This window comes from Corythoichthys intestinalis, chromosome 8, assembly GCF_030265065.1.
Source record: "Corythoichthys intestinalis isolate RoL2023-P3 chromosome 8, ASM3026506v1, whole genome shotgun sequence".
NCBI classification, from domain to species: domain Eukaryota; kingdom Metazoa; phylum Chordata; class Actinopteri; order Syngnathiformes; family Syngnathidae; genus Corythoichthys; species Corythoichthys intestinalis.
This window is the reverse complement of record NC_080402.1, coordinates 2,535,522-2,551,079: the sequence shown is the minus strand read 5'-3', so window position 1 is coordinate 2,551,079 and position 15,558 is coordinate 2,535,522. Positions and strand designations below refer to the sequence as shown.

The 15,558-nt window shown below is 40.4% G+C and overlaps 1 protein-coding gene across 7 annotated transcripts in view; it reads right to left on the bottom strand.

Annotated features, from left to right (window-relative positions):
- lrba (LPS-responsive vesicle trafficking, beach and anchor containing) overlaps nucleotides 1–15,558 on the bottom strand; it is a 442,809-nt gene that overhangs the window by 405,066 nt on the left and 22,185 nt on the right. For all 7 annotated transcript variants that reach the window (XM_057842680.1, XM_057842682.1, XM_057842684.1 and 4 more), the window contains exon 2: nucleotides 68–299. In XM_057842680.1, the coding sequence (XP_057698663.1) occupies nucleotides 68–299 (232 nt within the window). The remainder of the gene's footprint in view (nucleotides 1–67; nucleotides 300–15,558) is intronic.

Genomic DNA, 15,558 nt, shown 5'->3' with positions numbered 1-15,558 from the left:
GTTCAATGATTGCCCTAAAAAAAGGTTCAAGTATGGAAGCAATTATGTCGCACTCATCTTTGGGTACCTGCGATCATGCTGTCGATGTCGGATATGCGCTCAAGCACCAATTGAATGAGGCCTACGTCGGTGCACGCCTGCAGATTGCGCACGCTCTTCTTAAGGATGGCGGTGAAGATGCTCCACACTTCTGCTTGGCAGGTGGGCTCGCACTTGTCCAAAAGCTCCACCATACACACGATGCTTTCGGGTTCTTGGATGATGAAGTTCATCTCCAGGTCAAACTGGCCGCCGACCAGCTGAGAGGAGAAACAGATGAATTTTAATCGTTTTTAAAATAATAAAATATGTTGGGTGTTTTGCAATGTTCAGCCACACACGTCTAATATTCTTTGTGTACTCACGAATAAATGGCGTCACCAGACATGAAAATCTAAATGTCTCCCTTCCTAATAGTGTCTGTGACAGTTTTATTATTGAACCCGGCCTAATCGTAGCAAGATCAGGAAGGCAACATTGTAGACGTCAAATCCCGACTGTCGTGTTTCCATTTGACGGAACAAATGAACGTATGATGTTATACACGAGTGAAAACTATCCGATCGAGGGAATAGCGGCTGTCCAATTAGAGTGACGGAGGTGAGATTACACTGTTGTGTTTGTGTGTTCCGTGCGAGATAAAGCAATATGGCTACCTCTTTCACCCCACATGGGGATACAACAATCCATTCCGCCAAAAACGACGGTGTGGAATTAATGTCTCGCCGCTGTCGCTCGAGAAACAACATCCCAAGATAATTAGAGCGTGGCGCGTGCTACGATATATATGTACATGGTGATCGGTGATGGAATGTGTGTCTGTGAAGCCATGCCAGGAATTCTTTAACTATCATGTTAACAGAGCAAAAAGTAATGAATTTGAGGTCACGAGGGCCTTGGCACAACTAAAATACACATTAAATACAGAAAATCTAGTTATTTTAGAAAACATTTGTGCCCAGAGTGAAGATTTATTTTGTTGGCCGAACATGTGCGGCAGATGATTTAATAGATAATATTAGCGTTTCAAATGGAAAACATGGCAACACTTTAAACAAACTGCTTTTACTCAAAAGTACAGGATGAACTTGAGCCATAAAAACATTTGCGACACAAGCATGTAGCCAGGGTTTACATTCAGCTAGACATGTGCCGGTTACCGGTTTCACGGTTTACCGTGGTGTGAAAACGTCGCGGTTTCAAAACCACTAAAATTTTCCGTCATACCTTGGTACGGTATTCGCTATTTTTCATGTGCCAAAATGCAGCCGAAGTGGCTTGGTGCGGCAGCGCTCACCCTTCCCCTGTTTGTTGCCGTGAGTGTTAGTGACTCTATTCTGCTAAACAGCCAGCAAACCCAAAAACAAACCCTCCAAACACAAGGCGTACTTTTCTTCAATTTATTGAGCTCTCAAATCGTGGTGAAATATACAAATGAATACATTTAAAACGTTATACAATTGTATTTTTCCACATGTGAGTAGGTTCAACAGGATAGCAGTAGCACCATGAAAAAGGTCGCCAAAAACAAAACATATATTTTCCTTTCAAATTCAATATACAAACTAACTAAAACCTACAAAGACGAATGTTAGCCTAGGCTAAGCTGGGAGAGCAGCTTCGTCGACGTTTTATGTCTCGCAGCCGCTGAGTGAGAAACAAGCTTGAATGAAGGGGGGGGGAGTGGATCGCGTCAAAGATCGCTAATTGCGAAAGGAGGTCTGACTCCTCACTTTTTGTTTTAGATGAAACCTTTCCTCAACAATATTTACATTTTAACTAACTTATACATTTTTAACTAACTTATTAACTTATGAATTCTTTGTTCTTTTTAACACAAAGGCATGACATCATGGAGAAGAAAGTTGACACAGTGGCTGAAAATGGCAAAACTTCAGCTTCAGCCCCCTCAAAAAAAGTCATACAGTATATATTTTTAATCTTATTTAGAAGTGTTTTTACTTTTTTATAGCAATTATTTTGTTCTTGCTCTAATATTGAGCGACTTGAGCTGTGGCTGTGGGTATAGTCTAGGTTCTATTTATTTTAATTTTATATAAAATATTTGTTATTTTTTGTTAATTTATTTATTTTCACATTAATTTATTTTCACATTATATTCATGTTCCAATTTGCAAATACCGTAATTTCCCGAAAATAAGGCGCACTTTTTTTCCCCAAATCCACTTGTAAAATCGAGGGTGCGCATTATACACGGGTATATGGATGGAGACAGAAATAAATACATATAAATATGTATATTTTAAGACTTTTTCTTTATTGACACGGCCATGTTGTGTTGAAGAAAACGCATACGGTGATCTGTTGCCGCCATTACGGTATATTACGTCACCATTTGTTTTGGTAATTCTTCACTCTGATTGGTCGAATGACTTCCGTGAGTTCGTTTCGTCTGCACTGTTATGAGCTCCTTTCGTTTTCCCACTTCAGTCGTCACTTTTACTTTACAGTATAATTCCAAGGAAGATACATTTGCGGTATTTCATGATGATGAAACGAGCAAGCTACACGGCAGCCTTCAAAAGGAAAGTAATTTCCGTATCTGAGGAAGCTGGAATTCGTGAAGCGGCAAGACGGTATGACGTCGGAGAATCGAGTGTGCGGTATTGGAAATGAATGAAGAAGCAGCTGGAACAAGCAAAGTCATCAGCAAAAGCAATTGGTAGGGGCAGAAAAGCACTTATAAGAATGCTTTAGATGTTCATGTATAATACAGATATGGCTGTTTTGTTTTCTCACGGGTTCTCTTAAGTTGGAGAAGTGTTAAAGGTTGTTACAGTAATGTTTTGCACTACCGGAACGGTATTTATCACTGTGCTATGCTTGTGCTGTGTTATGTCTGTTTATAATTTGTTAAATCAAAATGACATTTCTGTATTTCTACATGAGCTGTTTTCTTGTATTCTACCGTATTTATTGGTGCTAAAATTAGGGTGCGCGTTATACACGGGTACAAGAATTTTCCCTAGATTTTGCAGGTAAATTGGGGGTGCGCGTTATACACGGGTGCGCCTTACATTCGGGAAATTACAGTATGTTCTGGGAAAAAAAAAAAAAAAAAACCTGTTCAATGGAAAAAAGTTTTTTTTTTTTCTTTTAAAAACCCATACATCTCAAAATTTTGGAGCTATAATTGCAATACCGTGATACCGTGAAACCGCGGTATTTTTGCTCACGGTTATCGTACCATCAAAATCTCATACCGGCACATGCCTACATTCAGTCAATATTGGGATTAACATGAATATTCCAGTTATTTTAGTCAATGGAAATTTAGAGTCGATAAAAGGATTTTAAAATGATATCGGACAATATCCGCATCAGTTTTTAATGAACGGTTTGGGGCCAATATGTAATGTATGTTGCCTTCAAGTAGGGGTGCACGATATCCCTTTTTTAACACCGATACCGATAACTTCCTGCTCCTCAAGTCCGAAATCGATACGATAACCGATAATATATATATAATTTTCCAATGTATATTTACCTGAGTTTTTGAACACCTGTAGGTCAAAAATACTAGTAGTTGATTCAGCATAGATTTGCTTTTGACCAAACCACAATTTTTATGATGACATGAACATTATTATAATGAACAAAACAAAGACAAGAATAGTTTTGACTTCAAAAAAGTGCCCATATTAATTTTTTTTTCGAATAAATATAATTTCAGTCAATCACAATCAATCAGTCAATATCATTGACGATGTGTTGCCCTGAACAATGAGCATTGATCTAAAACAAACATAAACTCAACATGTATTGTGCTTTGTCAGCAGATAAAACATTTGGTGCCACAGGAGAGGAGACTTTTGTCGTCTTGGTCCATGAAACAACTTTCTTAACCTGGCAATTATAGAACAACATGCCTATCAATAACCAAAAGGCCTCTCAAGAACTTGTAAACATAACACTGTAAAATGCAAACATTTGCTAATTGCCATAGTAGGGTTTATAATTGAATGGGAAATGATATCGTCATCGCACACACCATATAATTGTTTGCATTAGTCTAACACATAGATATGGTACAGGTTCTCGTAGGCACCGTCTAACTGTTTGCATTACTCTAACACACGTAATATAATTAATCAGGAAATAGTATCATTTTCATATTTACGGTAGTACTACACTACTAATATAAAATAAATAGCACACCATAGTTTAATGAAAAGAAATAGAAGAGATACACAATGCCGTCTTATCACAAGATTGACGCACCAACTCTTGCAATCAGCTCTCCCAACAAACTCCAAGGACAAAGCACTTTGTCCTAAAAACAAGTACAGCCAGCCCGGACAGCAAAGTTCATAGCGGGCGTCCCAATCCGCGCACGAACCTAAGCCGCCCAAAACCGGCCACCCAGGGGAAGACCCAAAAGCAATGCCCAGACACACCTTCGGACACGCCTTCAACACGGCTCGCTTCAGCAAAGACTTTAAAAATACTGGACACTGAGATAACACAGATTTTTGCTGCTCGGAAACTAGCTTTGGATCCAGAATTGTCCCTCCGTCGTCTGTTTTGCCTTGTTTTTACCATTGTCAACGAATAAATTGTCAACCTGTTTTCGGTGAGTGTTCTTCAAGCTTTTGAAACATGGAGTCAGTACAAAGGGTTAAAAATAAGAAGAGAACGCGCGAGGTTCGGCCTCCCCGGTCGGCGCGGGCAGGGGCAGCATCGGCAGAGCGGCACTTTGGTCGGCCGTCGCTGTCCCCGTGCGCCTTGGCCGGGGGGGGGGTGAGCGGACCTCGCGCGTTCTCTTCTTATTTTTAACTCATTGAAGGAAAAATACAGCCTCTAGAACACTAACAAAATTTTGCATACTGGCAAAACAGGAGTGGAAACAAACTCTCACATCCCAATCCGACACCGCGCCAAAAATATTATTAATAGGCCCGATAATATATAATGTTATTGGAGTTATTGGGATGACGTCATAATTCCTATCATCGGACCAATAATTATCAGACTGATAATTATCGTGCACCTCTACCTTCAAGGTGAATGTAGAAGCATTCTGCCTGCTGGTCACACCTTAGCATAGCAGTTATACTTGTTGGCGATTAGATACAATGCTGGCCAAAAGTATTGGCACCCCTGCAATTCTGTCGGATAACACTCAATTTTTCCTAGAAAATGATTGCAATTACAAAAGTTTTGGTAGTAATATTGATTTTGCTTGCAATGAAAAACACAAAAGAGAATTGGGGGGGGGGGGGGGGGGGGGGTGAAATCATTATCATTTTACACAAAACTCCAAAAATGGGCCGGACAAAAGTATTGGCACCCTTGGAAAAACCATTGGATGCTCCTCTAATTCGTGTAATTAACAGCACCTGTTACTAACCTGTGGCAGATAACAGGTGGTGGCAATAACTAAATCACAATTGCAGCCAGTTAAAATGGATTAAAGTTGACTCAACCTCAGTCCTGTGTCCTTGTGTGGACCGCATTGGGCATAGAGAAAAGATCAAAGAACTGTCTGAGGACTTGAGAAGCAAAATTGTGAGGAAGCATGGGCAATCTCAAGCCTAAAAGTCCATCTCCAAAGACCTGAATGTTCCTTTGTCTACTGTGCGCAGTGTCATCAATAAGTGTAAAGCCCACGGCACTGTGGCTAACCTCCCTAGATGTAGACGGAAAAGAAATATTGAGGAAAGATTTCAATGAAAGATTGTGCGGACGGTGAATAAAGAACCTCGACTAGCATCCAAACAAGTTCAAGCTGTCCCGCGGTCCGAGGGTACAACAGTGTCAACCCGTACTATCCGTCAGCATCTGAATGAAAAGGGACTCTATGGTAGGATACCCAAGAAGACCCACTTCTGACCCAGAGACATAAAAAAGCCAGGCTGGAGTTTGCCGAAACTTACCTAAGAAAACTGAAAACGTTTTGGAACAATCTTCTCTGGTCAGATGAGACAAAAGTAGAGCATTTTGGTAAAAGGCATCAACATAGAGTTTACAGGGGGAAAAAAACGAGGCCTTCAACGAAAAGAACACTGTCCCCACCGTCATACATGGTGGATGTTTCCTGATGTTTTGGGGTTGCTTTGCTACCTTTGCCAATGAACTATTTGACCGTGTGCATGGCATTAGGAAGTCTGAAGACGACCAACAAATTCTGCAGCATAATGTAGTGCCCAGCGTGAGAAAGCTGGGTCTCCGTCAGAGGTCACGGGTCTTCCAGCAGAACAAAGACCCAAAACACATTTCAAAAAGCACTAGAAAATGGTTTGAAAGAAAGCACTTGAGACTTCTAAAGTGGCTAGCAAGGAGTCCAGAACGGAATCCCATAGAACACCTGTGGAGAGATCTGAAAATGGCAGTTTGGAGAAGGCACCCTTCAAATCTCAGGGACCTGGAGCAGTTGTCCAAAGAAGAATGGTCTAAAATTCCAGCAGAGCATTCTAAGAATCTCAGTGAGGGATACCAGAAGCGGTTGTTTGCAGTGTTTTTGTCTAAAAGATGTGCTACCAAATTTTAGTCTGAGGGTGCCAATACGTTTGTCGCGCCCATTTTTTGAGTTTTGTGTAAAATTATAATTATTTAATTTTGTAGTCATTCTCTTTTGCGTTTTTTCATTGCAAGCAAAATAAATGAAAAGATTACTACCATACTTTTTTAATTGCAATCATTTTCTGGGAGAAATTGAGCATTATCTGACAGAATTGCAGGGGTGCCAATACTTTTGGCCAGCACTGTATCTTCAAACTAAGATTCTTGGGTTTTGTTAAGTGAACAGACCATTTGGATTCATGGTGCAAAAATGAAATAAACAATAAATAAGTGAAAAATATTGAATTATATACTCTTTACTCTGTGTTGCCACAAAGAAATAGTCACTAAGAAAAGTAATAAAATACAAAAATTCGTACAAAAGAGTAGCAAAATGCATCTTGGGAAAAACTTATTGACAATACATTGCCTGGACTAGTCTGTGCCTGTGTCTGTGGGGACAGTGCCTCTAGATTGGCAGACCGGGGTGGTGGTCCCGCTTTTGGTCCCCCCTTTTTAAGAAAGGGGGACCGGAGGGTGTGTTCCAATTATATAGGGATCACACTCCTCAGCCTCCCCGGTAAAGTCTATTCAAGGGTGCTGGAGAGGAGGGTCCGTCAGGAAGTCGAATCTCGGATTCAGGAGGAGCAATGTGGTTTTCGTCCCGGTCATGAAACAGTGGACCAGGTCTACACCCTCGGCAGGGTTCTTGAGGGTGCACGGGAGTCCGCCCAACCAGTCTACATGTGTTTTGTGGATCTGGAGAAGGCGTTCGACCGTGTGCCTTGGGTAGTCCTGTGGGGGGTGCTCCGGGAGTATGGGGTACAATTATCGGACAACTATGTATATTCTCTCCGTCTGCTGACACAATCTATTCACCGACGAGAATTGATGTTTAAAAGAATCAATTTTTTTTTCCTTATAATAATCGACTACACTCACCGGCCACTTTATTAGGTACACCATGCTAGTAACGGGTTGGACCCCCTTTTGCCTTCAGAACTGCCTCAATTCTGCGTGGCATAGATTCAACAAGGTGCTGGAAGCATTCCTCAGAGAGTTTGGTCCATATTGACATGACAGCATCACACAGTTGGTGCAGATTTGTCAGCTGCACATCCATGATGCCAATCTCCCGTTCCACCACATCCTAAAGATGCTCTATTGGATTGAGATCTGGTGACTGTGGAGGCCATTTGAGTACACTGAACTCATTGTCATGTTCAAGAAACCAGTCTGAGTTTATTCCAGATTTATGACATGGCCAATTATCCTGCTGAAATGAGCCATCAGAAGTTGGGTACATTGTGCTCATAAAGGGATGGACGTGGTCAGCAACAATACTCAGGTAGGCTGTGGCGTTCCAACGATGCTCAATTGGTATCAAGGGGCCCAAAGAGTGCCAAGAAAATATTCCCCACACCATTACACCATCACCACCAGCCTGAACCATTGATACAAGGCAGGATGGATCCATGCTTTCATGTTGTTGACGCCAAATTCTGACCCTACCGTCCGAATGTCGCAGCAGAAATCGAGACTCATCAGACCAGGCAACGTTTTTCCAATCTTGTAATGTCCAATTTCGATGAGCTTGTGCAAATTGTAGCCTCAGTTTCCTGTTCTTAGCTGAAAGGAGTGGCACCCGGCGTGGTCTTCTGCCGCTGTAGCCCATCCGCCACAAAGTTCGACGTACTGTGCGTTCAGAGATGCTCTTCTGCCTACCTTGGTTGCAACGTTTGAGTCACTGTTGCCTTTCTATCAGCTCGAACCAGTCAGGCCATTCTCCTCTGACCTCTGGCATCAACAAGGCATCTCCGCCCACAGAACTGCCGCTCACTAGATATTTTTTCTTTTTCGGACCATTCTCTGTAAACCCTAGAGATGGTTGTGCGTGAAAATCTCAGCAGTTTCTGAAATACTCAGACCAGCCCTTCTGGCACCAACAACCATGCCACGTTCAAAGACACTCAAATCACCTTTTTTCCCCATACTGATGCTCGGTTTGAACTGCAGGAGATTGTCTTAAACCATGTCTACGTGCCTAAATGCACTGAGTTGCCGCCATGTGATTGGCTGATTAGAAATGAAGTGTTAACGAGCAGTTGGACAGGTGTACCTAATAAAGTGGATGGTGAGTGTATATTGATAGCCCATTGCATGATATATGCTGTTTATGAGCTTATTAGGTGACTCACTGCAGAAAAAAATCTGTTATTAATAGACTGACTATGAAACTAATCAAAGAATGGCGCCTCAATAAAATAAAAATGTGACTACTTTGAGGTGTTACTTAAAGTCATGTAACATGTACAGTATATAGGTATTTGGGATTAATTCACACCCATTCTTTTTCCATTATTTTTAAACACTGGGAAAGCAGGTTGGGTCCGATCCCAAGAGTGTTTCTGCAGCTTTAAGGCAACCAGACACCAGATCCCAAGCTGGGTAACCTAGCCCGGCTCTTCCCAACCGAGCCCCGTAGGCTTACGTGAATTAATCATGGCTGAGCAGCCACCGGGCAATACAGAAAGTACGTTTTCCGCGGTCACCATGTTGAAAGCTATGGGAACGCGACGGGTTGATGTTAAAGATCTTGCCAGTGTAGACGACAACTCTCTGGGATTGATATATTTTATTGACTAATGAAAAATAACAGGCTCATCTGTAGGGCTGCCAAAAAGTATTATTTTGATAGTCGGTTAGTCATTTCATCTGCTCGAGTCAAAATTATGAAACTCTTACTCTAGGCTTAATTCGCAGTTGGACTAAAATTTTATGTTTGCAGTTTAACTCCATTTTTTTGTCAGAAGTTTCTGGGACATTTGCAAATAACTCATTTCATTTCTCTCCAGACTGTGGTAGCCTGGATTTATTTCTTAAAGTACATATAATAGCAAAAAGCATGTTTATTTCATATTTTCCGCTGTATTTTATGCTCCTGAATTAAATGGACCGCTTGGATGTGTGTGGAAGCGATCGATATATTTATTGTGTTTTTTGAATCCCGTGCCATGAAATGAAATGAATGAGCGACTTCCTGGATTGACGAGGTTTCCGAGTGTGACGTCAGCGGGATAGTCATCTTCAGTATACATCCAATACTACGGTATGCAGAAGGACTGCTGATTCAGTTGATTTTGCGGATTAATTCCTTTTATTTTTCACATCGCACCAGCCAAATTGCTGGAGAAACATTTTGCTGCACCAGGAAAAGGCGTATGAGCCTTGTTCGGTTTCAAAAAGCTCCCGTTCACCCCGAGATTGGTGTAAACAATTCTGACAGGTGTGGGACCATTGGAGTAAACATCATGTTTTGTATTATGTCAAATACTGGGATCATGGCACACGTTTTAATAAGGAAGTGGCTTGCATTTTGTGGCCGGCGATCGGTGGCTTGTCCCCGCCCCACCCCCTGGTCCTCTTTGCGTGCCCGCCGAGAATGTGCTTTCCTCGTCTTGGCCACGAGCAGCTCCGTGCTCCGATGTCGGCCGAGAATGGACTATTTGCGGCGTTCATTCCCGGCGGAGAGCACTGCCAGGCTGCCGTGGGTCCAGTGGAACAGCGAGCTGTATTTTGCTCGCCAGGTCCTCTTCGCGTGCCCTCCAAGAATGCGCTTTCCTCGGCTCGATGACGAGCCCTGGCAGCCCGCCGTGGCCCCAGAACAACGACAGGTTGGCTGACCCAGCCCAATCGGTCCTCCTCGCGTGCCCGACAAGAAAAGTCGGATCAACTCCGGTGACATAAAATACCGTTCAGGAAAGGAAGACGTTGCCGGTTTTGACCGTTATGCAGTAATTTTGCCCAGCGCAGCTCTGTGCTCCAATGTCGGCCGTTTTTTTTCCACCGAGAATGGGCTATTATCAGCGTTTATTTCCGGTGAAGAACACTGCCAGTCCGCCGTTGTTTACAATTTTTCCTCAGTCTCGGAGGCCGGGGTGGGCAGGGAAATGACAAAAGCCGGTGGCATAAAATATAGTTCGGGAGTTGCAAGAAGTGGACAGTTTTGACTATTGTGGTGTAATTTTGCCATGTCGTACTGAATAAATGCATTTTTAATATTTCATCTTCCATTTAGCACAAGACTTATTTGTCATGAACATATGATTTATTTGGCAATTGGGGGAAAAAAATACTTCGATAAAAAGAATATCCTGTAAAAATATTGGAGTAGAGAGACTGAAACAGTGACATTTTGCGGCTCTCTTCATCGCATTTTCCTCGTTATGAATAATTCCCCCTCAATGGGCTGAAGTCTAAAACAAATGAAACCATTCTCCTGCCAACATCATCCTCCTGTTGGGGACTCTAGAGCCCTATAATGGTAGGCGTGGCTAAACCGCAGATTAAAAGACTAATTTCTCGTCATGTGTGCTGTGCCAATTTGTTGTATATAGTCGACTCGTCTCGTCTCCTGTCGTACGACTGGATAAAAACCTCTATAGTCATCTAGTCATTTGATAAAAATCGATTAGTTGTCGATTAATCTTGACATCTCTACTCCTTTCCCTCCAGCCTCACCCAAAATCTCTTCTTCCTAATAATTTTGTTTCCTGTTGTTTCTGCGTCCACGCCTGACTGCCACTCGCCATTTCAAACAGCCACTCACCCAGGAAGCCCCCAAAAACAAACACTAATAAAAAACATTCATCATTGCTGTGTCACAAAGTTGCACGCAGAGGCTGTTGGGAATGTTTTCCCAACTCAAAATTGTGTCTTCCAAAACGAGTATTTCATTTGCTACAATCCCATGAAGAAAAAGATGTTTTCAGTTAATCACAGACTCGCTACTATGTAAATGAAAAGAACGGAGCACACGAGTAGCAATATCGACCTTTAGTTAAGGACCGCACGCGACTGCTTTTATTTTTTTGTCTTTTCAACAAAACACTCAAACGAGCTGCCAGAGCGACGACACGCCAACGGCCTACTTTTTTCCCCGACAGCCCTTTATACGCATCCTCTTTTTAACGAGCCATCTCATCAAACCCAAAGCGCTGGAGTGCGCTGGTCCATGAAAGCGCCGGGCAAAGAGAGGCGGTCACGGACGGGCCGCACGTGAGCCGTCGCCACTTTGCCGATAGGTCAAGCAAATAATCTGATCCGAGTGACGGTAAAAGTTCTTTTCATCGTTATTACAGAAAGGGCAATGAAAAATGTTTACGTAACCGTGCCGACCTTCAATGTAGAGTTGCCACGAATAATGGAATAAATTTTCGACTACTCGAATGTTCATTCTAGGGCTGCAGCTATCGAATATTTTAGTAATCGAGTAATCGACTGAAAATTCTATCGATTAATCGAGTCATCGGATAAAACATTTTTAGGGGAAGAGCAATTATAAATATATTAGGGCTGTCAAACGATTAAAATTTTTAATTGAGTTAATTACAGCTTAAAAATTAGTCGTATTTAATCGCAATTCAACCCATCCATAAAATATGCCATATTTATCTGTAAATTATTGTTGGAATGGAAAGATAAGACACAAGATGGATATATACATTCAACATACAGTACATAAGTACTGTATTTGTTTATTATAACAATAAATCAACAAGATGGTATTAACATTATTAACATTCTGCACACATGAGCATTGTGTAATTATTGACATCAACAATGGCGGGCTATTAGTTTGTTTTTTGATTGAAAGTTTTACAAATTTTATTAAAACGAAAACATTAAGAGGGGTTTTAATATAAAATTTCTATAACTTGTACTAACATTTATCTTTTAAGAACTACAAGTCTTTCTATCCAATAGATTGCTTTAACAGAATGTTAATAATTTTAATACCATCTTGTTGATTTATTATTATGATAAACAAATACAGTACTTATGTACCGTATGTTGAATGTATATATGTGTCTTATCTTTCCATTCCAACAATAATTTACAGAAAAATATGGCATATTTTATAGATGGTTTGAATTGCGATTAATTACGATAAATTCATTTTTAAGCTGTAATCAACTCGATTAAAAATTTTAATCGTTTGACAGCCCAATCAAAACATGTAACAAATACATGTTACAATTAGATTATTGCACAATAAACAAAATCAGTCGCTCAGAAATGTAAAAGCCAAGAATAAAGAATAAAAGTTAATACACTCATATACAGTGCTGTCCAAAAGTATTGGCACCCCTGCAATTCTGTCAGATAATGCTCAATTTTTCCCAGAAAATGGTTGCAATTATAAATGCTTTGCTAGAAATAGCTTCATTTATTTTGCTTGCAATGAAAAAACACAAAAGAGAATGGGGGGGGAAAAATGAAATAATTATCATTTTACATAAAACTCCAAAATTGGGCCTGACAAAAGTATTGGCACCCTTTGAAAAATCATGTGATGCTTCTCTAATTTGTGTAGTTAACAGCACCTGTTATTTACCTCTGGCACATAACAGGTGGTGGCATTAACTAATCACACTTGCAGGTAGTTAAAATGGATTAAAGCTGACTCAACCTCTGTCCTGTGTCCTTGTGTGTGCTACCAAGTATTAGGGTGAGGGTGCCAATACTTTCGTCCTGCCCAGTTTTAGGGTTTTGTGTAAAATGATAATGATTTGTTTTTCATTCTCTTTCTGTTTTTTTTCCATCGCAAGCAAAATAAATCAAGATATTACTACAAAAGCATTTGTAATGGCGTACCGCAAGCAACAGGTCACTTCTGCTCATTAATATTCATGACATTAGCTACTGTTGCGAAGTAGGGACAAGCCACCGTTTGTCCCTAATCGGAAACGAATGGAAATCATGTACGAAGGAGATGTTTACAGAGCTAAACCTACCAATCCTCTCCAAAAATGATGTGCCTAGTGCCAAATTCACTGGCAAAGATGTGGAAGAACATAAAAATGTTCAGTTAAAGAGATGGCTTGAGTGTGTCGAAGGCTGAAAAAGAAGAAAAAAATGAGCCGACCTAAGCGTAGCCATAGCTTTTTTATCGACGCGACTGACAATGAATGACATTCTCCTGTTTCAACAAGCTATCCTTTACCATGAGCCCTGTCTTTCTTATATATCCTTTGGTTGTCCTACGTCTCTGACCGTTCTTGGGGGTAATTTAGTTACCTTTGTGTAGCGATCGCAAATGCTACTCAGTGACAGCCAACAAACACTTGTAATTTTTTCATTAATAACAAATCTAAATTCTATAATTTATTTACACTTCCCCATTACTAAAGTTATATATATATATATTAGGGCTGTCAACATTATCGCGTTAACGGGCGTTAATTAATTTTTTTAATTAATCACATTAAAATATTTGACAATTAACGCACTAGGCCCGCTCAGACAGATTTAAATGTCAGTACAGTGAAAGGCCAACTTGTTAATTGTGTTTTATGGAGTTTTTCCGCCCTCTGCTGGCGCTTGGGTGTGACTTGCATATGTTATGTGGCGTAATGTCGCCCTTTGCTGGCGATACAGTGCAGCTGATTATTTGGGTTTCGGCGCGCTTTTCTGACGTGATTATATGTCGACGCGAACTCACACTAATAGACAGTGCTATTCAGACCAGCTAACGTCCGCATCCAATATTCAGTGGCAGTTCTCATAGCCCCATCACACTGTTTGTGTCTAATACATGCATCGCTTGTGAGTTATATTCCTCCTTTGTTTATATTCATGAGCATTAGATAGTTATTGATGATGTGTATTTGAATTTGTTCACATACATGGTGAAATGCAGTTACATTGTTAGATGCTTGTGAGCTAATTGGCTAGTGCTACTGCTCAAATGGACACGTGTGTGCACATTTTATGTTATTTTGTGATTTATGCAAGTTATTGTTAGGTTTTGTGTTTGTTTTCTCCTAGTGTGACTTGTCCCTGTGATTGCCCATTGATTTCACCTGATGTGCCTTCTCCTAGACTATCCTCCTGTGCTCACCTGTTCCTTGTTGTCTCGTTACCCCTTGTCTGCTTGTGTGTATATAAGCTCCCATTTTCTGTTCACTCCATTGTCTATGTCTATGTCAATGTCTGTCTGTCTCAAAGTCAAGACCTCTCCAAGCCTTCGTGTACCAGTCCCTCCGTTTAAGTAAGTTTTGTTTAGAACCTTGCCTTTTGATCCCCAGTCCTTTTGTTTGTACTTTGTGCTTTTGTTAGTTATAATTAAAACCATTTTTTGAGTTCTCTGCCACCTGCCTTGCGTTGTTGTTTCCTTGCATTTGGGTCCACACAACCTGCCTGCCCGTGCGCTCCCTGACAGTTATTGACACATTGCCTTGTTATTTTCAGTTTTACAAAAATACAAGAAACGTGCTCCTGTCAAAAAGAGATGACTTCAGTAAAGCCCATGCAACTTTGCCACACCGTCTAATTTCTTTTTGGAACTTATGTTCGCTTTCTGTGAATTTGTGTACTCACACACATTGAGGACAGAATAGGGCTACTAGTTTATTTTTTGATTGAAAATTTTACAAATTTTATTAAAACGAAAACATTAAGATGCGTTTTAATATAATATTTCTATAACTTGTACTAATATTCATCTTTTAAGAACTACAAGTCTTTCTATTCATGGATCACTTTAACAAAATGTTAATAATGTTAATGCCATCTTGATTTATTGTTATAATAAACAAATACAGTCCTTATGTACCGTATGTTGAATGTATATATCCATCTTGTCTTATCTTTCCATTCCAACAATAATTTACAGAAAAATATGGCATATTTTATAGATGGTTTGAATTGCGATTAATTGCGATTAATTAATTTTTAAGCTGTAATTAACTCGATTAAAAATTTTAATCGTTTGACAGCCCTAATATATATATATATATATATATATATAACAGTGGCAGTCAGATACCATTGTAATTCTTTTCAGGTCATTCATTGTCAGACAGAGGCAGTACGGCCCAACGTTACGCTAAAAAAATAAGTAAAAATATAAAAATGGCTTACCTCTTTGTCCTCTGAAAGACCATGCCAACCCAACAAAATGTTTACTGCGTATGAAATGTGAATGGATTCACC